The 26,319-nt window shown below is 40.0% G+C and overlaps 1 protein-coding gene across 1 annotated transcript in view; it reads right to left on the minus strand.

Moving 5' to 3' along the window:
* The window catches only part of cntln (centlein, centrosomal protein), a 336,531-nt gene that overhangs the window by 38,513 nt on the left and 271,699 nt on the right, over nucleotides 1–26,319 (minus strand). Inside the window, 1 exon segment of the mRNA XM_057843797.1 lies at nucleotides 58–132. Within this exon segment, the coding sequence (XP_057699780.1) occupies nucleotides 58–132 (75 nt within the window).

A 26,319-nucleotide genomic window follows, 5' to 3' on the forward strand; every position in this document is an offset into this window, starting at 1 on the left:
GATTAGATGGATCACAAATTGAAACTGAATAAACATTTGCAAAGAGACAACCCTTACCTTCTGTTGTAGGATCTGGTTTAGATAGTCCAACCATTCCTGATCTTCACGGAAATCTGAAAGACCCTCTGTCCCCTGCAAAGATGGACATGTTATGTACCATTAGAAACAGAAATAGCAGAAACCAAAACGAACTTTGACTTCTCCAGAGAGAACGGGCCACTATTTATCCAAACACTGGTCGAGTGGAGCGAACGAGCTCCGGACCTTGATGGACTCTCCCCGGAGACTCGACGGACGCCAGTGAATGTTTACCTATTTTCACGAGTAAAACGACTCTACAGAGTTGTGTAGCGGCTAATGAACACAGTGAAGGGTGACTGCACCGCACTGGTTGTGGACCAGGTGTTAACGTTCCAAATGAAGCGACAAGTCTAGTACTGTCTTACTGTGACTTGGCCAAACAGAGGAGAAAGTGAGTATCTGTGTGTGTCTAACTCAATGCTCAAAAAAATCAGGTAAACTCTGCGCCTCCATGTATGTACAAAGTAGGAACGATCATATTCCATAATGTTTCAAATTAAGTCTCCTATATTCCCAATAATGGTCAACTTTTATAAGAAAGGTCGTCACGCGAACAGAGAACATAACAGTTATCCTATTATATCGGCTATATATCGGTCGATGTCCGATCTTAAAAGAAGTCCATACATCACCGCTATCGAGCGATATATCGGCTGACCGATATATCACTCTATAGGGGTGTGTATTGCCTCATATCTGGCAATATGATTCGTATCACGTTTCATAGGTCACGATTTGATTCAATCCGATGAATCCAGATACTACACTTGAAGATTAGGGGTGTCAAACGATTAAAATTTTTAATTGAGTTAATCACAGCTTAAAAATTAATTAATTGTAATTAATCGCAATTCAAACCATCTCTAAAATATGCCATATTTTTTCTGTAAATTATTGTTGGAATGGAAAGATAAGACACAAGACGGATATATACATTCAACATACTGTACATAAGTACTGTATTTGTTTATTATAACAATAAATCCACAAGATGGCATTAACATTAACATTCTGTTAAAGCAATCCATGGATCGAAAGACTTGTAGTTCTTAAAAGATAAATGTTAGTACAAGTTATAGAAATTTTATATTAAAACCCCTCTTAATGTTTTCGTTTTAATAAAATTTGTAAAATTTTCAATCAAAAAAATAAACTAGTAGCTCACCATTGTTGATGTCAATAATTACACAATTCTCATGGTGCTGAACCCATAAAATCAGTCGCATCCAAGCGCCAGCAGAGGGTGACAAAACTCCAAAAACCACATGTAACAAGTGCACATAACCCTGTGCTGTCATTTTAATCTGTTTGATTTTTATTAACATTCTTTCTGTTAAAGGGATCCACGGATAGAAAGACTTGTAGTTCTTATAAGATAAATGTTAGTACAAGTTATAGTAATTTTATATCAAAGCCCCTCTTATTGTTTTTGTTTGATAAAATTATTAATAAAATTTAGTTTTAATGAAATTTGTTAAATCTTCAATCAAAAAATAAATTAGTAGGTTTATGTAATAATGGCGAGCCATTGTTGACGTCACCAAGCGGTGACGTCATATTATTAAAAAAAAAACTAGAGGTGCACGATAATTATCGGTTCCATAATTATCGGTCCGATAATAGGAATTATGACGTCATCCTAATAAATCCGATAACAATATGTTATCGGGCCTATTAACATATTTTTGGCACGGTGTCGAATTGGAATGTGTGCGTTTGTTTCCACTCCTGTTTTGACAATATGTAAAGTTTTGTTACTGTTCTAGAGGCCGAATTTTTCCTTCACTTAGTTATAAACCTTATTATGGCAATTAGCAAATGTTTGCATTTTACAGTATTATGTTTACAAGTTCTTGATAGGCCTTTTGGGTATTGATAGGCTTGCTGTTCTATAATTGCCAGGTTAAGAAAGTTGTTTCATGGCCCAAGACGACAAAAAATATCCTTTCCCGTTGCACCAAATGTTTTATCTGCTAACAAAGCACAATACCTGTTGGATTTATGTTTGTTTTAGATCAGTGATCATTGTTCAGGGTGACACATCGTCAATGACATTGACTGATTGTGATTGACTCAAATTATATTTATTTGAAAAAATTAATATTGGCACTTTATTTGAAGTCAAAACTGTTCTTGTCTTTGTTTTGTTCATTATAATAATGTTCATGTCATCATGAAAATTCTGGTTCAGTCAAAGGCAAATCTATGCTGAATCAACCTCAAGTATTTTTGATCTACATGTGTTCCGAAACTCAGGTGAATATACATTCAAAAATTATATATTATCGGTTATCGTATCAATATCGGCCTTGAGGAGCAGGAAGTTATCGATATCGGTTTCAAAAAATGGATATCGTGCACCCCTAAAAAAAACCACTGTCTTTAACTATGTAAGATAGTGATTGAAATACACCACAAGGTGTCAAAGGCGAGTTTTAAATTACTTAGAAATCAAGCCAAACAGTGTTTTGTCCCTCGACTGACGCCGTAGTTGCCTGTTTACTGGTGCATCCATTGTACTTCACGGTTATTGAGTGCAGGCTTCACAACGTATGAAACCTCTGATAGTTTGTATATTGTGACTAAATATTGCCATCCAGTGTATTTGTTGAGCTAAACGAAATGTTTGAATAGTTTGACCAAAGTCTGAGTAAGTTTATGTGTATTTTGCATAGCTATTTTGATTGGGAATGCCAGTTCTCTTTGCATTGTTGTTTAACTGTTAGAATAGGGCCTCATTAATACAGATTGAAGCGCTTTTCTTTTTGTGAACATTTTTTTGTTGTTGTTGTGAAGGAGTTGCCGAAGCTTATGCCAATAAACAGCGCGATCCAATGAACCGTGTCCACTCGTCTTTTGTAATATTCTGATATAGAATTATCCGAGGCACCCTGAAGTGCACGCGGCGCCAATGTTGTCTACTCACATGATGAAGGAGTGAGTTAGAGTTACGGCCTGCCGAGAGCCGTAAGCTGTGTTAATGTTGAAGCTGAATGTGCTAATAAAGAAACAAAGTGCCAGCACGTCGCGTGTGGTGTACCTTTGTTAAGAAAAAGCATAAAACAAGACACCTTTCTCTTCCTCTTAGCTCTCAAAGTGCAAAAAACAGCGTCATTGTAATCTGTTTGAGGCAATGCATGAGCGGGTTATTCCGTGCATGCGTTAAATGCATCAAATATTTTAACATGATTAATTTAAAAAATCACCGCCCATTAACGAGATAAATTCGACAGCACTATTGAAGACGGTTAAATATTCAGACCTATAAAAGGACTAAGCCGAGCAACCACTAGAGGGCTACATGAATTAGTCTAATGTTGTTGTTACTTTATCAGACTGCAAGGCAATGTTGCTGCGTGCTTCCAACTACTGGACGGGAGTAGAAGTGCAGCCACTGAATTGTTTATTCCCACCAAAAAGATGTGTAAGGACCGATAAAGATGGAATTTGAATCGGTATGAGAATTGTGTGACGTAATATCGCGATATATCTCAGAATCGATCTTTAATTTTTATGACATGGCCATTTGCGATCAAAATTTACTTGCTCACAGTGGCTCTGTTTACATGGATAATTTTATTTGGATTAAAAAGCCTGATCGGAATAAAAATGCTTCATGGAAACCCCCAATTCTAACCTGATCCAGCCCATTCCGATTGTTGAGTTAATTATCGAAGGTTGATTGAATATTTGCTTGATTGATTGAATATTTGCTTGCGCTCATAGATACCTAATACATACATAATACATATTGCCATATTTTTTCTTATTGATATAACAAGTAAATGATTATTGTTTGCTATACTAGGTTGTAGTATAATGTTTAAGTGTTATAAAGTGTTAAAGAGGGTCGGGGTGACAACTGCCTTGCTTCATGGCCACAACATTGCGTAACTAGACCTTCTGGGACATCTTCAGCATCTTACGTCTAGACTTTCGAGGACATCTTCCATTCGAGGACATCTTCCATGGCCGCAGCGTTGCATAACTGAAGTGTCTAGGTCATTCTGACCACTTTATCTAAGTGCCTTTGCTTACACACGTGTATTTAGTTAGTTCCGCCTACATGCTCGCCAATCAAAATCACATGGGTGTCTCCAGCTTGCTTTCCCCCTCCCTTTAGGGTGGCACCTTTCTGTGTTAGGACAAGCCCCTAATAAAAGAAAGAGCAAGGAGTTTAGTTTGAGATCAATTTTGGTGACTAAACAGCGTAATCTAGCATTTCATTGTCTAGTCCCTCCTTGCTTTCCTTGGCCAAGAAAACTGAGTGTCCTCTCTCCTTATTTTTTGGTAATTTTACAAATGTCTACCTAAGGGTCTATTTTTTAACTTGACACCGATCAAGATTCTATTCTGAAAGATAGGGGTGATTTATGTCGATTAATAATCCGATGGGCGCGCATGAAAACACTTTATTCCAAAATTGCGGAACAAACCATCTTTACCTTACATGTCCGTGATATCTGTATACCTGGTCCTTCTCAAAAAATTAGCATATTGTGATAAAGTCAATTGTTTTCTGTAATGTACTGATATGACTTTGATATATTTTAGATTCATTACACACAACTGAAGTAGTTCAAGCCTTTTATTGTTTTAATATTGGTGAATTTGGAAAAAAAGTCAAGAAAAAACAAAAATCCCTATCTCAAAAAATTTGCATATTTCATCCGACCAAGACAGTATTTTTAATACAAATAAAGTCAGCCTTCAATTAATTATATGAGCTTTGACTCAATACTTGGTCGGGAATCCTTTTGCAGAAATGACTGCTTCAATGCGGCGTGGCATGGAGGCAATCAGCCTGTGGCACTGCTGAGGCGTTATGGAGGCCCAGGATGCTTCGATAGCTGCCTTAAGCTCATCCACAGTGTTGGGTCTGATGTCTCTAAACTTCCCCTTCACCATATCCCACAGATTCTCTATGGGGTTCAGGTCAGGAGAGTTGTCAGGCCAATAGAGCACAGTAATGCCATGGTCAGCAAACAGTGGTTTTGGCACTGTGAGCAGGTGCCAGGTCGTGCTAAAAAAAGGAAATCTTCATCTCCATGAAGCTTTTCAGCAGATGGAAGCATGAAGTGCTCCAAAATCTCCTGATGGCTCGCATTGACCCTGCCCTTGATAAAACACAGTAGACCAACACCAGCAGCTGACATGGCACCCCAGACCATCACTGACTGTGGGTACTTGACACTGGACTTCAGGCATTTTGTCATTTCCTTCTCCCCAGTCTTCCTCTAAACTCTAGCACCTTGATTTCCGAACGACATGCAAAATTTGTTAAAATTTTTTTTCATCAGAAAAAAGTACTTTGGACGACCGAGCAACAGTCCAGTGCTGCTTTTCTCTAGCCCAGGTCAGGCGCTTCTGCCGCTGTTTCAGGTTCAAAAGTGGCTTGACCTGGAAAAATGCAGCACCTGTAGCCCATTTCCAGCACATGCCTGTGCACGGTGGCTCTGGATGTTTCTATTCCAGACTCAGTCCACTGTTTTTGCAGGTCCCCCTAGGTCCGGAATCGGCCCTTCTCCACAATCTTTCTCAGGGTGCGGTCACCTCTTCTGGTTGTGCAGCGTTTCCTGCCACACTTTTCCTTCCCACAGACTTCCCACTGAGGTGCCTTGATACAGCACTCTGGGAACAGCCTATTCGCTCAGAAATTTATTTCTGTGTCTTAGCCTCTTGCTGGAGGGTGTCAATGATGGCCTTATGGACAGCAGTCAGGCCGGCAGTCTTGCCCATGATTGCAGTTTTGAGTAATGAACCAGGCAGGGAGTTTTTAAAAGCCTGAGGAATCTTTCGCAGGTGTTTTGAGTTAATTTGTTGATTCAGATGATTAGGGTAGTAGCTTCTTTAGAGTACCTTTTAATAATTTTTTGAGTTAAGAGATTTTTGTTTTTTCTTGACTTTTTTTGCCAAAATCATCAATATTAAAACAACAAAAGGCTTGAACTACTTCAGTTGTGTGTAATGAATCTAAAATATATGAAAGTCTAATGTTTATGAGAACATTACAGAAAATAATGAACTTCATCACAATATGCCAATTTTTTTAGAAGGACTAGTATACATTTCCGTGATTCCCGGAAGCTAGTAGAATAGAAGTGGTTTGTATCTGAGATGAACACGTTGTTGGAGATATTAAAAGATCTTAAAATGGCTTTTTGAGGGTGGAAAAACGAGAAAAACACACGAAATAATGCTATGTTTATTGTCGAAATGGTCGGAGCGATGTTTTGTTGACACTGAAGGAAGTACAGCTTCTGCGCCCCACTATTTGAGAAGTACTGGGTTAGAGTTAGGGTTCGTCACCAGATAGGATAACTTCTGTTTGGTCAACCTGTCTTTTGTCATGGGCCATGTGGCACCGATGTAGTCTACGTACTCTAATTTATGTTCTATGTTGCTTTCCTGTCCCTCTCATCTTTTTGTTTTCCCCTGAATTAAGACAGTGGCACCACCAGGTGGTGGCCACGGCCACCCCTATAAATTTGTTGGCCACCCTAGTGGCCACCCCGCTTGCCAGTACAGTATATCGTTAGATTGTTGTAGCATCAGTTATGCATTTCATCCCAAATGCACAGCCAGGACTATTGTTGGATTTAACTCGGGTGTCAGAAGGGGGGCGGAGTCGCCACTGACAGGTGGGTATTAAACACACCGGGGTTTGATTGCAGTACGAATTAACAGCGCTCGTCACCAGCATGACCACACTGGTAAGCCACTTTAAGGTCATGTATTATATTCATGCCATTTGTTTAAGATGCCTGTTTGATTGATCACTCCTTTTCAATTTCTACTTTGTAGTGTGCGTGACGCTACATTGATAGTTCACTGTTGTCAGAGCCACGTGAGAAATCGCCCACAGTAGCGTTGACCGCATGGGCAAAGTCAGAAAGTTAGAGTTACAGACTTAAAAATGAGGCGATGTCCATGCCGTAATCAGTAGAGGAGTTCCAAAAAATCGATTATTACATGCATCGCGATTCGACACGTGACGATTCGATTACGATTCATAAAGGTTAAAAAACGATTATTTTCACTCCTAACAACGCTCGTAGCGAAACGAAATTCAAGACACGTCTGCGGCCCGGACACCGTTAACGGACGCACACACAACGTTATGATGGATGCTCCCAGTTACTGGAAGATAGATTTACTCCTTTTTAAAAGACTGGAAAATAAATTTGTGTATATGGCAGGCAGGACCAGAAGCCGGTCGCGCTTTTGTGCGCATTTTTAGAGCGAGAGGGGAAGAGAGATAGTTCTTTGCTCGTTGCTCCTTGCCTTTCAGATGACCAGCTGTAGTTTTAAGGCATTTCAATTAAAAAAAATATCCTGAGTGTGTTGCTAAGACCCGTGTGCATCTATAAGAGGTGAGTACAAGAACCCTCTTGTACTGTTTAGCCTTTATTGTTGTTGTTTTTGAGATGTTAATAGTTAGCGCCGAGCGCTAAGCTAATGAGCTAATTCGCTAACGTGTATTTCATATGCAGAACTTGTAAAACCATGATAAAGTACAGTGGTAACACTACAAACATGCGAAATAGAAAGAGAAGAAAGTGCGCGCGCTGTAATGAGTGTGAGTGTAGCAGTGTCAAGACCAGTTGAGATTTCCACCTGTTACTCCAAGAGGTAACACTGTGAAAACAAAGTATATTGGTTAAAAGAAGTCTTATTTCTAAAGACACTTTGTTTGTGTCCAGAAAATGTCGAATTCATTCCACCAGTGTAAATTTCATTGCATTGTTGAGAGAAATGAGTACTCCCTTTAAAATAGTTAAGCATTTTGCACTTTCTTGTAAAACGAAATAAATAAAAAAGCAGCTTAAGGGCAGCTTTTTGTTGTATGGGCATTATTCCATCTTTCCTGTTGAATCATAAGGATATTTTAAATAAATAATGGACATAAATTTGCTTGGCTGCTTTAGTAATCAGTGCTGCACGATGCATCGATAATCGTGATAACCGCGATCATAGACGATATCGCGATAATCGATTAAAATCGAATCGTGGCGTCCTGAATCGTAATCGAATCGAATCGTGGGGTGCCTAAGATGGCACACCCCTAGTAATCAGGCTACTCTATTTCCAATTGTCACGTTGTGTGTGTGTGTCTGATTATGCTGGAGAAATGCATTAATGCTTGGTCAACACCGGCGCTCAACTTCCTGCTTTGGTTGTGGGCATTCTCTTCCATTCACACAATTTCACTATAGTATTTGTAGTTCCGCTGACAGCCACCAGTCTGTGCTATTGGACAGTGTTTGCTTGTATTTCCCATTACCGTAATTTTTGGACTACAAGCCGCTACTTTTTTCCTTCACTTTGAACCCTGCGGCTTATAGTCCAGTTCGGCTTATTTGTTGATTTATTTGGGTTAATGGGTAACACTTAAAAGCGGCGTCATAAAACTGTAATAAGACTGTCATAATTCTGAAATGACACTATCATGGGCATTACTGATTGCTTATGACAGATGTCGTTAAGTGTCATCTGGCAAATTATGTCACTAACTAACACTATGTCACTAACACTAACGTTTATGTCCAGGCCGGATCTTTTACATCCATTCAAAAGTGAGATAATGTGTGGGATAACACTAAATGACATATGCATTCAATAATGCTCATGACAGTGTCATGTCATAATTATGATTGTCTAATGACAGTCTTTTGGCACCACTGTCAAATAATGTGTAACCAAATACCATAACTAGCAATTAATGAAACAACTGGAACAGTAACCGAAGCAATAATTAGGACAGAACATGAATTTTGATTGTTATTTACATATGTAGCGCTGCAATGCATGCTAGGAGGCATGTTGGACAACAGCATTGACAGTAGGTGGCAGCAGAGGTTGACTGTCTCCCCCAAGGGAGCAGTTATGGCCAAATGAAACATCTTGAAGCAATGACGTTTTGGAGCAAATTTGTTCAAAGTTTCATGGTGGTTCATTTGGTCTTATGATAGACACTCATAATAATCATATATGTAAATATGTTTGATGTTATATGATATATTTAACATGATTATCATCATGTATTTATACACTACATTCATGTTTACATATCATATATTTAACATGAGAAATACCCGGTAATAGTTACTGGTGACAATAGTAATACGTAATCCTAAAATCAATGTGTTGTAGTAGTAAAATCATACTATGTTATAAATTGTAGTTTATATCAGTTATAATAGTAAATATAAGTGAAGTTTTGCTTATTTGTTGCATTTTATTTAATTTTGTACGTTATGTACAGATACATTTTGATTACTCATGTTTTACTTTAGGTTATTACCTGCTGTGCTCTGCTGTGTGCTGCTGTGCCCAATAAAGTACGAAAAGTGTGCATAGCAAGTAATCCATTTTGTGCTGAGTGACGAACCCTATTCAGACGGCCGTGAAAAACGGAACAAACTGAAAAACTATGGATTATGGACTCTGCACATTAAATCATTAGTAATATTAAATATTACACAATACACCAAAGCATATCAGTAACCGTGTCCTTAAGTCTTTCTGATAGTTTTCCCCTGACCTTTTCACTGCAATAATATAATGGAAACCTGAAATTATGGCTCTTAGTTTTGGTGTGCCACCCCAAGATTTTAAGTAGCCCCACCTGGCCACCCCTATGAAAAATTTCTAGAGGCGCCACTGAATAAAGAGGGTAGCCATTACAACACCCACTCCACAAAAGCTACATCGACTTTCTGCGTGTTCTTTTTAGCCAAGCTAGGTGTACATAAACTTCAAATCTAACAGATGCACTACGCTCTTCTAACACACAGGGTTTAACACTTCCAGTAAATTAAGTGAGTGTTTATCCCTTGGCCTTTTATCAGCTTCCCGGAACAACAGGTGCTATCTTTTGCGATAACACCACGGATTGGTCTAATTTCAGCGTGTGCCTAATTAGTGGCTGTTGCTTTTCAGAAGCGAGAAAAGGGGAAGTGTGAGAAGGTGGTCTTCAAACATAAAACGTGTCAGGGGGCGATCTACATGCAGAACAATGCGTTCATCCTCCACTCTTTAAAAGGCCCGGAGCTGCTTGACCCTCGCTGATCTTTTGCTGCATACTGTGAAATGGACACATGCACATAAGCAGCATGATCCATGAGTGGGAGAAGAGGGCACATGTGCTGTATAGGTGCGTTACTATTGATCTTTAGCGTTTCAATCTGACAAGCCAGCTTATATCTTTGATTTTTATTAGCGATGACGACCAATTAATATCGCAGAAACTTTTCATGAGTTTATTGAGGAAAACGGCTCCAGGAAAAGATCAATGTTGCAGAAATAGCGGAGCAAACGAAGGCTTGTCAACTCATTCATTGCCATTGACAGCGATGGACGTCAAATCCATTTGAACGGAGATAGCTGGCATTGAACGATCATGTTTCAGTGCCTATAAAAAAGTTAGGCGTCTAATCCATTTTGACTAGCGCCGTCAATGACAGGTACAGTGTATCACAAAAGTGAGTACACTCCTCGCATTTCTGCAGATATTTAAGGTTAGCTTTTCATGGGACAACACTGACAAAATGACACTTTGACACAATGAAAAGTAGTCTGTGTGCAGCTTATATCATAGAGTTAATTTATTTTCTTCTCAAAATAACTTAAAATATAGCCATTAATATCTTAACAAAAAAAATGATTGCACCCCATAGAAAGTACATCTGGTTCGTGGCCCGGGTGGGCGGACGGGGTTGGGGACGGGCGTGGTGGTTGGTGGTGCGTCCCCTCTTGCCATCCCCGAGGGCGCGCCTGGATTCCGGGGGGGGGGGGGGGGGCTCCTTTGCTGGGCTCGCCCTCCCTTCCCTGGCTGGCTGGGTGGGGGCCGTGGCCCTGTGTTGGTGCCCGCGTGGCGTCTCCGCTCGTCTGCGTGGCTGCTGCGTGCCCGGCGGGGCCCGCATGCGGCTGAATGTTGTTGGGCACGCTCGGGCAGGGAGTCCTGGTGCCGGGATTGGTGGCATGGCGGCGCAGGGTCGGTCGCCAACGGGCTTACACTCACTAGGGATTCAGACGACTACTGGGTTCTAAATCACAGAGATGATTTGTGTAGACTCTACCCCTTTCTATCACTTAGCTTATAGACTCCCCCACCTTCTTCTCCCTCTTTCCCTGGTCAACAGGCCCCCCACATGGTGTCAACCGGAAATACATTTAGCTGACGATAGCACCAACATATTAATAGTAAGTGTAGTTAGGCGTTCAATGTATTTCTTGTTGTTGTGTTTCTTCTCCTGTTGTGTTTCTTTTCTTCTGTTCCCCTATAACCCTTTCCTGTTCGCTGTTTTGTCATAATAAATGAGGTATGTTGAATGATCAACTGTTCAGACTATCCGGGCACTTAGACTCCCATTCTCCGTGTCAAACAGCTGAGCAGGACAGGTAAAAAAGAAAAAAGAAACTACATCGCTAAATGTCCAAATTAAGTACTGCTTGTCATTTTCCCTCCAAAATGTCATGTGACTCCTTAGTGTTACTAGGTCCAGGTATGCAGAGGGAGCAGGTGTGTTCAAATTTGTAGTGCAGCTCTCACACTCTCTCATACTGCTCACTGAAAGTTCCAACATGGCACCTCATGGCAAAGAACTTTCTGAGAATCTTAAAAGACGTATTGTTGCGTGACATGAAGATGGCCAAGGCTACAAGAAGATTGCCAACACCCTGAAACTGAGCTATCTTAACCCCTGGCAAAAAAATGAATACACCCCGTAGAAACGACATCCCTAAATGTCCATATCGAGTATTGCTTGTCATTTTCCTTCCAAAATGTCATGTGACTCCTTAGTGTTACTAGGTCCAGGTGTGCAGAGGGAGAAGGTGTGTTCAAATTTGTAGTGCAGATCTCACACTCTCTCATACTGCTCACTCAAAGTTCCAACATGGCACCACATGGCAAAGAACTTTGAGAATCTTAAAAGACGTATTGTTGCGCGACATGAAGATGGCCAAGGCTACAAGAAGATTGCCAACACCCTGAAACTGAGCTGCAGCACAGTGGCTAAGATCATCCGGTGTTTTAAAAGAGCAGGGTCCACTCAGACCAGGCCTCGGGTTGGTCGTCCAGAGAAGCTGAGCGCACGTGCTTAGAGTCACATCCAAATGCTTTCTTTGAAAGATCATTGCACAAGTGCTGTCAGCATTGCTGCAGAGATTGAAGAGGTAGTGCTCAGACTATACGCCGCACTCTACATCAAATTGGTGTGCATGGCTGTCATCCCAGGAGGAAGCCTCTTCTGAAGGCGGTACACAAGAATACCCGTCAACAGTTTGCTGAAGACATGTCAACAAAGCACATGGATTTTGCAAAAGAAAAAAAAAACACGAATGCAAACTGCCACAACACGATCCCCAATTCCTAAAGCGCGATCGCAAATTGGCAAAAGCACGAACCCCAATTGCCACAACACGACAGCAAATGGCTCGCAACACGAATGCAAATTGCCACAACACAATCCCCAATTCCGAAAGCGCGATTGCAAATTGGCAAAAGCACGAACGCCAATTACCAATCGCGCTTTAGGAATTGGGGATCGTGTGGTAGCAGTTTGCATTCGTGCTTTTTTTCTTTTGCAAAGCGTTTACAATTGGGGTTCGTGCTTTTTCTATTTGCAAAGTGTTTGGACTTTGCATTTCACCTGAGACCTCTCTGCCACCATACATTCTATTGTAACATTAGCCGTTTCAACAATATGAAGGCTGTTTATTCCTTTCCTTAACCTCAGTGTTTAAATAGTAATACTGTATACCCAAGTTACAATGTGGTAAATGTTAAAACAGCTTATTTTTAAAGCAACTCTGGTTCATCTATCACCTTCAATGGCAGCCAATGAATTTATCAGCTATCCAAGAAGTTGCGTTTGGAGAAAGGCTTCAAGCATCTGCTTCAACCAAGACATAAGTAATGCAGTGCTGCTGTGCCAAAAGCTACCAGCAACTAAAGAAGAGCAGCAGAATAGACTGCACCCCAACATTGGAAACCAGGGGAGGGACATACTAATACATTAGCTATTGATACTTTTGCTATCCAACGTGAACGTCTGTGCGGTCGGGCTTCTGCTGACGAGGCGAACAATCGTGATGCGAATCTAATGTTGTGTCAACACTACAGTACATCCAAATACTAACCTGAAACACCAGATTGATTGTTCCCAAAAATTTGAAAACAACCTTTTCAAACGAACATTGACAGACAAGCACATATTGTAGCGTCTACAAGGACAACGCCAACTTGTTGATTATACACACTCAGCAGGAAAATGTCATTATTTTCAATTAATTATACCCTCCTGGACGCCACGTACTCTATGTAAAAATAAGTTGTCCGAGAGATGAGGCCCGCCGTTAGCATTAGCCTAATGCTAACGCGACTGCTATGCTAACGCTACGAGTTACATTTCGTGTGTGACGATCACTCAGCAAAGACTTTTAAAGGATAAAGCAACATTGCATATTCTCTCTGGCCAAGAAAACAAATCTTACTGTGTGTGCAAGCCTGCTCGGAGACAGGAGACGACACACTGGTGAGTCGGGGGCGGGGGGGGGCACAGCACGTCACGAGCTGACACAACAAGACACTGCTACATGCAGGTTAGCTACACATAAAATGTCATTGTGAAAATGTGACGGAAACAATGGCGCATTTTCGTCTCGTCTCTTCAGATGAAAACAGGCATTCTTCTCGTTATGGTTTAATCTCCCAAAACACGTTTTTAGCTAGTTATCGCCTCGTCACCATCATGACGAAAGTGTTCGTTGACGAAATATTTTCAGTATTGTCACCATTCACAAAAACAACGCTGGTTTCATGGGAAGAACCTGAAAAAAATATCCGACTGCTGATTGGACGATTGCTCTTCTCGGCACACATGCGAAAACTTTTAATAGTGTTCTTTGCTTCTCTTTTAATAAGGAAATGAAGTCTATTTCCAACAAAACTTGGGAAATTGACCTATATACAAAGAATTGCTTTGAATTCCGCCATAGTATTCAAGCAAATAGTCGCTTCATGGTCACGTCTGCAGCTCCGGCTTCTTTCCACTTATCGGCTCGCCATTAGAAAGTGACCAATCGGCATGAAGCAACAGTATGACGTGAAGAAAAACTTTTCATGGCGTTCTATTCCTCAGCCTGAGGAAAGGAAGTTTATTTTGGACAAAACTTCCGAAATTAAACCGCTTTGCACTTTGACATTGTATTCAAGCAGATCGTTGCTTCCTAGCAGTGTTGTTAATCTTACTGAAAAAAAGTAATTAATTATAGTTACAAATTACTTCTCCCAAAAAGTAATTGCGTTAGTAACTCAATTACCTGAATGTAAGAGTAATTAGTTACTTGGCAAAGTAATTGGTGATAATTACTTTTTTTTTTTCCTCCTCAAAAAAAATAAAAAAAATAAATAAAAACATTGGCCACACTATGTGAAGTTTTTTGTGGAGGTTTTTGGTACAATTGGCCCGAGCCCAATTCTTTACCCTAATTTACTCTTTACCCTGAATCAACTGTTAAAAGTTGTTAAAATTGCTCCCATTATTGCATTAGTTCTCTTCTCTCTACTTTCGACATATGAAAGTTTTAAAACTGTTTCATCATTTAAAGATAGATTCAAGTCAAGATTTTGCCGATTTAGAAGTATTTTAGATAAAAAGTTACTTAGGTTCGCTAGGAAGGTTCTCTACAACAGAGCCGTCCTAAAAAGCCTACTGCTTTAAGATGGCGGCTGTCTACTAACGCATTTAGTGCCATGTCTGTCATTTTGCATCTAGTTATATCTATATACAGTACATGTGATATCTACCATGTCTAACATATCTACCATAACATGCGGGCGTAGTTTGTCGGCTATCGGCTACAACATGTATTATTGGAGCTACCTAGCATCGCGTTTGCTCGGCGTCACAACTTTCTTGCCTCCTCCCCGCTCCTGCTCTGCTCTGTCGTCTCGGTGAGTCCGTCTCCCTCAGACTTTTCGACCAATATAGTAACGCATAGTAACGCATGCCTTTCCGTCCTCAGTAACGGTAACGGCGTTGCCAAGATGAGAAAAGTAATTAATTAGATTACCCACTACTGAAAAAAATAACGCCGTTAGTAACGCCGTTATATTGTAACGCCGTTATTAACAACACTGGTTCCTAGTCCCGCCTCTTTCTCCTAATTGGCTGGGGAAGTAGTTGGATAGTTGAGGTTTGCAAGACGATTCATGAAGAAGATGATTCATAATGAATCAATGAATCAAGAAGTACCGTCTTGCTTGCAAGGCTATCCAAATAAAGTACACATACAAAAACCACAGTTTAAAAATAAATAATAACTAGGCCTGCAAGTAGAACTGACTGGCATCTCGCAATTTGGCAATTTCTCGCAAGTCGGACGGCACACAGCTCAGGGTGGTGGCAGGTCGTCCCCCTCTCATGATCCCATGAGAAACTAACATGCGCTTGAATTCCTCCCCTTGTTTGTGGTGAGAAATACATTCACACACAAGTAAAAACCCTATGGTAATGGGTCAGACAAAAATTGAGGTGCTAATGAGATGTGCAGCCACGCCCTTATGCAAAACCAAAATGAATCTTCTAATTGGTCCAATTCGACCAACGGTGCCAAATTTCGTGGCTCTATTAAGCTGCTTTCAATGCAGTCATGTTCGGGCTGGAATACCTCTCATACGTGCCAGATATGAACAAGACTGAACCTTGGATTACAGAGTTATTAGTTATTTACTGAATTTGGCATGTTGCTAAAAAAAACCTGACTATGGCAACCTGCCCAGGTCGGGCTCGCGAATAAAAACTCACCATTTTGATAACTTTGTGATAAGAAATACATTCACACACACAAAAAGAAAAAAACTATTGTAAAGGGTCAGACAAAAATCGAGGTGCTACTGAGCTGTGCAGCCATGCCTTTATTCAAAACCATCTCAAGCATCTCTACAAATTGGACCTTCTGCTGCTAATACCACCATCAGTCCTGGTGCATCTATAGCCTGTCCGTCCTGGGAGTGGATCTCTCCTGACTGTGGTTCTCCCCAAGGTTTCTCATTTTTCCTTGCCGACATGGAGGGTCTAAGGATGGGGGTTGCCCAGGACTTGAATTTTATTAGTTCATCTGTTTCTGACTGTGTATCATATAGCCTCTGCAAAGCCCTTTGAGACAATTTTGTTGTGATATAGGGCGATACAAATAAAACTGACTGGCGTACCGCACGCATGCTATTTTTAGACCGTGACGTCGCATCGTAAAGCGGGAAGTAAAGCCGAAGTTATATATATATATATATATATATATATATATATATATATATATATATATATATATATACAGTGGGGAGAACAAGTATTTGATACACTGCCAATGGGTTTTCCCATTAGGGCTGTCAAAATTATTGCGTTAACGAGCGGCAATTAATTTTTTAAAATTAATCCCGTTAAAATATTTGACGCAATTAACGCACAAATGCCCCGCTCAAACAGATTAAAATGACAGCACAGTGTAAGGTGTACTTGTTGTGTTTTTCGGAGTTTTGCCGCCCTCTGCTGGCGCTTGGGTGCAACTGATTTTATAGGCTTCAGCACCCATGAGCATTGTGTAAGTAATAATTGACATCAACAATGGCGGGCTGCTAGTTTATTTTTTGATTGAAAATTTTACAAATTTTATTAAAACGAAAACATGAAGAGGGGTTTTAATATAAAATTTCTATAACTTGTACTAACATTTATCTATTAAGAACTACAAGTCTTTCTATCCATGGATCGCTTTAACAGAATCTTAATAATGGTAATTCCATCTTGTTGATTCATTGTTATAATAAAGAAATACAGTACTTATGTACCGTATGTTGAATGTATATATCCATCTTCAGTCTTATCTTTCCATTCCAACAATAATTTACAGAAAAATATGGCATATTTTATAGATGGTGTGAATTGCGATTAATTACGATTAATTAATTTTTAAGCTGTAATTAACTTGATTAAAAATGTTTATCGTTTGACACCCCTAATACATATATATATATAACAACTTTAGTCAGGGGGAAGTGTAAATAAATTATAGAATTAAGATTTGTTATCAATGAAAAAATTAAAAGTGTTCATTGGCTGTCGCTGAGTAGCATTTGCGATCGCTACACAAAGCTAACTAAATTACCCCCCAAGAACGGTCAGAGACGTAGGACAACCAGAGGATCTATAAGAAAGACAGGGCTGATGGTAAAGGATAGCTTGTTGAAACAGGACAATGTCATTGTCAGTCGCGTCGATAAAAAACCTAAGGCTATGCTTAGGTCGGCTCGTTTTTTTCGTCTTTTTCAGCCTTTGACACTCAAGCCATCTCTTTAACAGAACATTTTTATGTTCTTCCACATCTTTGCCAGTGAATTTGGCACCAGGCACATCATTTTCAGAGAGAATTGGTAGGTTTAGCTCTGTAAACATCTCCTTCGTACACGATTTCCATTCATTTCCCATTAGGGACACCCGGTGGCTTGTCCCTACTTAGCAACAGTAGCTAATGTCATGAATATTAATGAACGGAAGTGACGTGTTGATCGCGGTACGCCATTGAACTGAAAACCAAAACGACTCTTCTAATTGGTCCAATTCGACCAACGGTGCCAAATTTCGTGGCTCTATCAGCTGCTTTAAAATTCAAGGGAGTCGTGTTCAGGCTGGGATACCTCTCATTCATGCCAGGTATGAAAAAGACTGAACCATGGATCAGAGAGTTATTAGTCTTTTACTGAATTTGGCATGTTGCAAAAAAAGCCTGACTTTGGCAACCCGCCCAGGTCGGGCCCGTGGACAAAAACTCACCATTCTGATAACTTAAGATCTCATATGTCTCATCAACAGTCTCACCAATTTTGAGGAGGATCCAACAAACTCCCTCGGTGCCAATGTTTCAGATATGCACCCTGTAACCCAATATAAATTTCACATTCAATTCAAATGATCAGATTTCCTGATGGGTTTGGAATATGGGTGCAGGAGACTTTTTGGAGCAGTTTTGCACAAAATATTGACTCCCCAAATTTCATGTTCTATGTAGAAAACCCTAATAGGAGAGGCCTTTTTGAAAAATTCAAGGGGGCCATTGAGCCATTTGAAAGAGATGAGGGATTCGGAACCGGGGACCATTCAACGGTGATGAGTGGGAAATTTTGTTCTCCTTACAGCTTGGGTGGAGCTGAGCTGCGCGAGGATGAAATTGGTTTCAAGTGTGAGTAAGTGCAGGGCGCACCCACTCTCATCTCCGATCTGATGGAGGAACAGGAGGAGGACGTCTCGGGGGACTTGAGGTTGATTGCAACATGGATTTGCTAATTGTCGACACTGTCGGTGTGATGTGTGGCACTGTGAGTTGGCAGCTTGAGAAAGTGAGTGAAACTCTCTGACGGGGATGAGGACGAATTAATAATTGTTAAAATATGCTGGCAAAGGGGTGACAAGCACGCCTGCCAGAATTGGAGGACATTTTCATTTTAATAACATGTATTATTATTATTATTTTCGCTTCAAACAACGTTTTCGTCAACGATGACGATAACTAAAATATCAACGAACAATTTCTTCATGACGATAACGTCACGAGGACACGCTCAAATTGTATCTTCGGAGAAGAAAACATAACGAGATGGTTGTTGTCTGATGACACGAGTACTAGATGAAAATTCGCCATAGCTTCTGTCATAAATTCCCAATGTAGAATGTAGAGGCTCCATTGACTACTATGTTATGTTTAGCAAATGGCTCTGGCCCAAAATGGCCGACTTTAACAAAAAAATTAATTAAAATTTTAAATGTTTTGAAATTCAATTTGTGACTCTAGATTTATTTAGTATTCGACAAAAATATACATTTTAAAGTAGGGCTGTCAAAATTATCGCGTTAACGGGCGGTAATTAATTTTTTAAATTAATCGCGTTAAAATATTTGACGCAATTAACGCACATGCCCCGCTCAAAGAGATTAAAATGACAGCACAGGGTCATGTGCACTTGTTACTTTTTGGGAGTTTTGTCGCCCTCTGCTGGCGCTTGGGTGCGACTGATTTTATGACCATGAGAATTGTGTAGAGTGAAAAAAGCAGCAACACGGATGAAATCATTCGACTGATCAGAGTGAAGTATTACCGAAACAAAATGGTGACGTCACGTACCGTAATGGTCGGCAACGGATCGCCGCATACGTTTCTTCAACACAACATGGCCTTGTCAATTAAAAAAAATCGGTTTTTATTAGGGCTGTCAAATTATCGTGTTAACGGGATGAAATCAATTTTTTAAGATAATCAAGTTAAAATATTTGACGCAATTAACGCACATGCCCCGCTCAAACAGATTAAAATGACAGCACAGGGTCATGTGCACTTGTTACTTGTGTTTTTTGGAGTTTTGTCGCCCTGTGCTGACGCTTGGGTGCGACTGATTTTATGGGTTCAGCACCATTAGCATTGTGTAATTATTGACATCAACAATGTCGACCTACTAGTTTATTTTTTGATTGAAAATTTTACAAATTTTATTAAAATGAAACATTAAGAGGGGTTTTAATATAGAATTTCTATAACTTGTACTAACATTTATCTTTTAAGAACTACAAGTCTTTCTATCCATGGATCGCTTTAAGAGAATGTTAATGCCATCTTGTTGATTTATTGTTCTGATAAACAAATACAGTACTTATGTACAGTATGTTGAATGTATATATCCGTCTTGTGTCTTATCTTTCCATTCCAACAATAATTTACAGAAAAATATGGCATATTTTGTAGATGGTTTTCGGGCTGCAGCTATCGATTATTTTAGTAGTCGATTAATCGACTAACTAGTTAGTTCGAATAATTGAGTAATCGGAAAAGGAACATGAGAAATGAAAATACCTGAGCTGAGCCTCAAACGGTATCAAAAATGAATAAATGAGGATCTATGTACAACAAAAGAACAATTGGCTAACTTACATGGCAAAAGTCAGCTAGCTTAAATGCTATAAAATGCTAAAAAAAAATTTCCAATGCTCTGAACAAATGGTTCAGAATCATATTCCCAAGAAAAACGGCTAAATATACATATAAACTAAATTACGAAGGCATTAAAAAACATTAGCCCATAGAAAAAGCTTATGTTGGTCTTAAAAGGGAGCAGTTGGATTCAGCCATGTGAAATGAGGCAGACCAGAGGGCAATGTATCCACCCTAATCAATAAACTAAATGTAAACACTTTCAAAATAAAACATTATAAGGCCACTTTAATTAAACGAATACTCGAGGCAACAAAATTTAATTCGAATATTTTTTTCTAATCGAATATTCGAGTTTATCGATTAATCGTTGCAGCACTAGACGGTTTGAATTGCGATTAATTAATTTTTAAGCTGTGATTAACTCGATTAAAAATTTTAATCGTTTGACAGCCCTATTTTAAAGCATTATTTTTTTTCCCTCAGTTTCCTTTTTAGATTTGGTAAATTTACTCAAAAATGGCATGTTTTTGTATTTTGTATGTGCATCATTTAAATTGGTAGGACGCAAAACGTCCTCCATTTCTGGAACGACCCAGGAGTAATAGTTCTGTTGCTCAAGTGCTGAGATGTTTTCCCCCTCATCCGTCCTCTTGTTTCGCCATAACCTCCTGCCCAAACTCAGCCGGGATAGGCGCTAGCTCATCGGCGAATCTAATAAGTCCGAGCGGCATAGAAAATAGATGGTCTTCATAAAAGTTTGCTTTGTGTTCAGCCTTGCCCACGTCTGCTTATCCATCAATAACGCGAGGTTGACCAGGAGCAAAGAACGGCAGCGAGGCTAAACAACAGAAATGAACTCAGAAGTTCTCTCCACACCGACGCCAATCGACTGTTTTGACTCCCAGAGGATAAGCTGAGGTTACTGCGTTCATTTAGTCTCCGTCGACAAAGACGATGCCCAAAAGCAACCGGTCGATTGCGCCGTAACTCTGCCGTGTCAAAGCTTAAGGAAACTTTAGCATGTTTACAAATATTACAGTGCGTCGAGTTGGAGGGATTGCTTGTCATCAAGACTCGATCGACGCCGGCGGTGTCTAAACTACAGCTCGTCGTCTGTCTTTTTAGTTACCCGCGGAATATTTATGGGAATGCTTTGACTTTTCAAAGCATCACACGTTATTGCGTCTTCTTTTTGTTGCCAAAACTCCATTTATCCCCAATGGAACCATCAACAGAACATGTTGGCGTTGCTCATTGAGTTCTCATTGTTACGTTTTGTTGCTATTTGGTCAAAAAAAACTCACCATTTTGACCCAAAATCACAGGGAGTGACCCAGAATCAACACAAATGTCCCTCTTATTGACTTTAACTGGGACCTACAAAAAAGCCCCTAAAAATTAAACTGGAAATGACTTAAAACACCCCAAAATAACAGCAATTGACCCAGAATTTCATCAAATGGGGGTGGCGTGGCTCAGTGGTAGAGTAGACATTCCCCAGCCCAGAGGATGTGGGTTTGAGTCTCTGCCCTGATGAACTCATCTAAGTATCCTTGAGCAAGATACTGAAGCCCACATTGCTCCTGATGCTGCGTCACCAGCTAACTACCGTAATTTCCCGAATATAACGCCCCCCCCCCCCCCCCCCCCCAAATTAACTTGTAAAATCATTGTGCGCATTATAAACGGGTACAGGGATGGAGACAAAAAAAAATATATATATATAAATATATATATTATATATACAGTGCCCTCCATAATTATTGGCACCCCTGAAAAAGACGTGTTTTTTAGCTTAGCTTCTAATATATATTTTTTTTATTCAAATAATATGGGACCTTAATGGAAAAAAAGAGAAAAATCCAACCTTCAATACAAGTGCATTCATTCAGTGGGAAAAAATCCCACATAAAGAAAAAATTATTTGACATCAAATAATCTGTGTCACAATTATTAGCACCCCTGGTGTTAATACTTTGTACAACCCCCTTTTGCCAACAAAACAAGGTCTGGGGACTGAGATGGCCATGGGAGGAGGTTGATTTTGTGTCTGGTGAACCATTTCTGTGTAGATTTGGCCATATGTTTAGGGTCATTGTCTTGCTGAAAGACCCAGTGACGACTGGTCTTCAGCTTTTGGGCCTAGGGCAGGGGTGGGCAAACTATTCCACAAAGGGCCGCAGTGGGTGCGGGTTTTTGTTGCAACCCATTAAGAGGACACATTTTCACCAATCTGCTGTTTTACAAATGCAATCAGTCGATTGCAGTCAGGTGCTTCTCATTTCTGCTGAAACCTCATTGGTTATACTATCTGTGCTGGGTCAGTTGGAACAAAGACCAGGACCCACTGCGGCCCTCGAGGACCGGTTTGCCCACCCCTGGCCTAGGGCAACAGATTTTGATTTAAAATGTCCTGCTATTTCAAAGCATTCATGATGCCACGCACCCTAACAAGGTTCCCAGGGCCTTTGGAAGCGAAACAGCCCCACAGCATCACTGACCCATCCCCATACTTCACAGTGGGTATGAGGTGCTTTTCAGCATGCGCATCTTTCTTGGCACGCCAAACCCACTTAGAGTGTTTGTTGCCAAAGAGGTCAATCTTGGTCTCACACAAAAATATACATGATCCCAGGCTTCAACTGGGACCGTGTGCTTTGGTCAGATGACAAGACAGGCCTTCCTGTGTCTGATTTAGGAAGGGCAAAACATGTCTGACTGGTTTGGCCCTTCCTGAGTCAGGCTACTTTCTCTTTGCTTGCAAAGGTTTCGCCCAACCCCCCTCCTCATCTAATGGCTGAATTTGCATTTGATATTATTGCATACTTACCTTGTTTCGATCCAAAAACTCCTTGTAGCATGTATCACAGAGTGTCAAGACACAGCTGTGAATGGCCCCAGCCGGATTTTTGGGGGAGTTTATGGGTGAAACATGTTAATATAACAAGGGTCGCGATGCAGAAATCGCACACATCAAGGAGTGGTTGGGATTTTCTTTTTCATATATTGACCCATTAAAAAAAAAATTTTTTTTTCTTTGTTTGGATCGATTATCATCTAACACAGGGGTCCCCAAACTTTTTCCTGTGAGGGCCACATAACTTTTCCCTTCTCTGATGAGGGGCCAGGGTCAGTTTGTAACAGAAAAGGTGTGACGATTGCAGGAGTGCCTATATGTAAAAATTTTTATTTTTCAGAACGCCACAATAAAATAACCCTTTCTGGATTCTTCACGGAACGAAAGTAAATTAAAATAACCCTTTCTGGATTCTTCACGGAACGAAGGTAAATTAAAAAAAAAAAAATACAATAAATAAATAATAATATATGTAATATAGTATAATAATAAATAATAATTACACTTTTAATTAAATAGATAATAACAAAATAACCCTCTCTGGGTTCGTCACAGAAAAAAGCCAGGAAATAAATAACACAATGAAAATAAATAAATAAATAAATAAAAATTTTTGTTCAGGGGGCTGGACCAAATGTGGAGGCGGGCCGTATATGGCCCGCGGGCCGTAGTTTGGGGACCTCTGATCTAATATATCGGAGAAAATAAGACAGTAACAAAAAAAACATAAAAAAAAGTTAAAAATCCAATTAAGCGATTGTTATGAGGTAGATATCGTGACTTTTTTAACAGACACCATTTTTTTCATTGTGACGTAATTTTTTCAAAAGTTTAAAATATGCGAGATTCGTTTTTTCTTTTTAAAAACCAAATATTAGACATCAATTAATGATTCTAAGCTAAAATGACATTTTGAATAATAAACATAATTATTTACCTTTTTTTATGGCTGGGTTGAAACAAAAGCGGTTGTGCGACGTCTGTAAACGGGGGTTTCCAGAGTAAAATGGACAAATTAAAAATAGTTCAGGGGGCTTTAAGCGCCATGAAACTGCTATGGCAGCATATAGACATATTGTTCTATCAAACACAACAGTTCTCTCAAAGTGGCGCCACTGGGGGGTGGCAAGGGGTGGCCACGGCCACCCCTATAAATTGGTTGGCCCCCCCACTGGCCACCCCGCTTGCCAGTATCTCGTTAGATTGTTGTAGCATCAGTTATGCATTTCATCACAAATGAATGCATTTATTTTGCATTGTTATAATTTAGGGCTGTCAAATTTATCATGTTAACGGGCCGTAACTAATTTTTAAAATTAATCACGTGAAAATATTTATCACAATTAACGCATTCGCGGTACGACTCATTCACGCATTGCAGCAAACAGCCCACAATGGCGCCGTTTTACTTATATACAGAGATAAGAGGCAGAGTGGAGTAGATACAAGCATTCATTGGGGCCGTGCTTTTAATTGGCAAAAGCTTTGTCATCTCTCCCACAGCAACTATAAATATTGTGGGAAGCGACGTGGGGAAGAATGACAGGAGTTGATCTTTTTCTTAACATCCTGTAGTGTACCTAACACAGAGAAGATATAGCATTTGCAGCCACCAGACACAGTCATGGTTGCACCACTTCTGATCATGCATTTGGGCAGAACATTTAAGTCGCTACAGTATCATTTACTGAAAGCTCAACAAATACACTAGATGGCAATATTTAGTCACAATAAACAAACTCACATTTATCCTTTAAGAATTACAAGTCTTTCTATCCGTGGATCCCTTTCACAGAAAGAATGTTAATAAAGTTAATGCCATCTTGTGGATTTATTGTTATAATAAACAAATACTTATGTACAGTATGTTGAATGTATATATCCATCTTGTCTTATGTTTCCATTCCAACAATAATTTACAGAAAAATATGGCATATTTTAGAGATGGTTTGAATTGCAATTAATTACGATTAATTAATTTTTAAGCTGTGATTAACTCGATTAAAAATTTTAATCGTTTGACAGCCCTAGTTAAATGTACACCTTATGCCTAATATATACATTACACAATAAAACAGAATTGTTGTAGAACTCAAAATGTTGACTGGACAGTTATGGACTATGCACATTAAATCATTAGTAACATCAAATATCACACAATATACCAAAGTATATCAGTATCCGTGTCCTTAAGTCTTTCCGATAGTTTTCCCCTGACCTTTTTACTGCAATAATATAATGAAAACCTGAAATTATGGCTTTTAGTTTTGGCCACCCCAAGATTTAAAGTGGCCCCATCTGGCCACCCCTATGAAAAATTTCTGGAGGCGCCACTGTTCTTTCAGCTTAAAATACAACCGTTTATTTTAAGAGGGGTGCAAGAGCAGAAACTGCTTTTTCAGCCTTGTCTGTGTTTTCCACCATATATATTTCAAACGGAGTGGTATCGGTATGGTATCGGCCGATACTGCACAGCCAGGTGCAGTGGGGAGAACAAGTATTTGATACACTGCCGATTTTTCTGGTTTTCCCGCTTGCAAAGCGCGTAGAGGTCGGTAATTTGTATCATAAGTTCTCTTCAACTGTGAGGGACGGAATCTTATACAAAAAAAAAACAGAAAATCACGTATGATTTTTAAATAATAAATTTGCATTTAATTGCACGAAATAAGTATTTGATACATCACAAAAATCGAACTTAATATTTGGTAGAGAAACCTTTGTTTGCTATTACAGATACCAAACGTTTCCTGTAGTCCTTGACAAGGTTTGCACATACTGGAGCAGGGATTTTGGCCCACTCCTCCATGCAGATCTTCTCCAGAGCCTTCATGTTTCGGGGCTGCTGCCGTGCAACACGGACTTTCAGCTCCCTCCATAGATTTTCTATCGGGTTCAGATCTGGTGACTGGCTATGCCACTCCAGGACGTTAAGATGCTTCTTACGGAGCCACTCTTTAGTTGCCTTGGCTGTGTGCTTTGGGTCGTTGTCATGCTGGAAGACCCAGCCACGACCCATTTTCAGGGCTCTCACTGAAGGAAAGAGGTTGTCAGCCAAGATCTGGCGATACATAGCCCCATCCATCCTCCCCTCAATACGGTGCAGTTGTCCTGTACCCTTGGCAGAGAAGCGGCCCCAAAAAAATGATGTTTCCTCCTTCATGTTTCACAGTTGGGATGGTGTTCTTGGGGTTGTACTCATTCTTCTTTTTCTTCCAGACACGACGAGCCGAGTTTAGACCAAAAAGTTCAATTTTGGTCTCATCCGACCACATGACCTTCTCCCATTGCTCCTCTGGATCATCCAGATGGTCAGTGGCAAACTTCAGACGTGTCTGGACATGCACTGGCTTCAGCGGCGGGACCTTGTGTGCGCTGTAGGATTTTAATCCATG

Source organism: Corythoichthys intestinalis, chromosome 8 (assembly GCF_030265065.1).
Source record: "Corythoichthys intestinalis isolate RoL2023-P3 chromosome 8, ASM3026506v1, whole genome shotgun sequence".
Lineage (NCBI taxonomy): Eukaryota > Metazoa > Chordata > Actinopteri > Syngnathiformes > Syngnathidae > Corythoichthys > Corythoichthys intestinalis.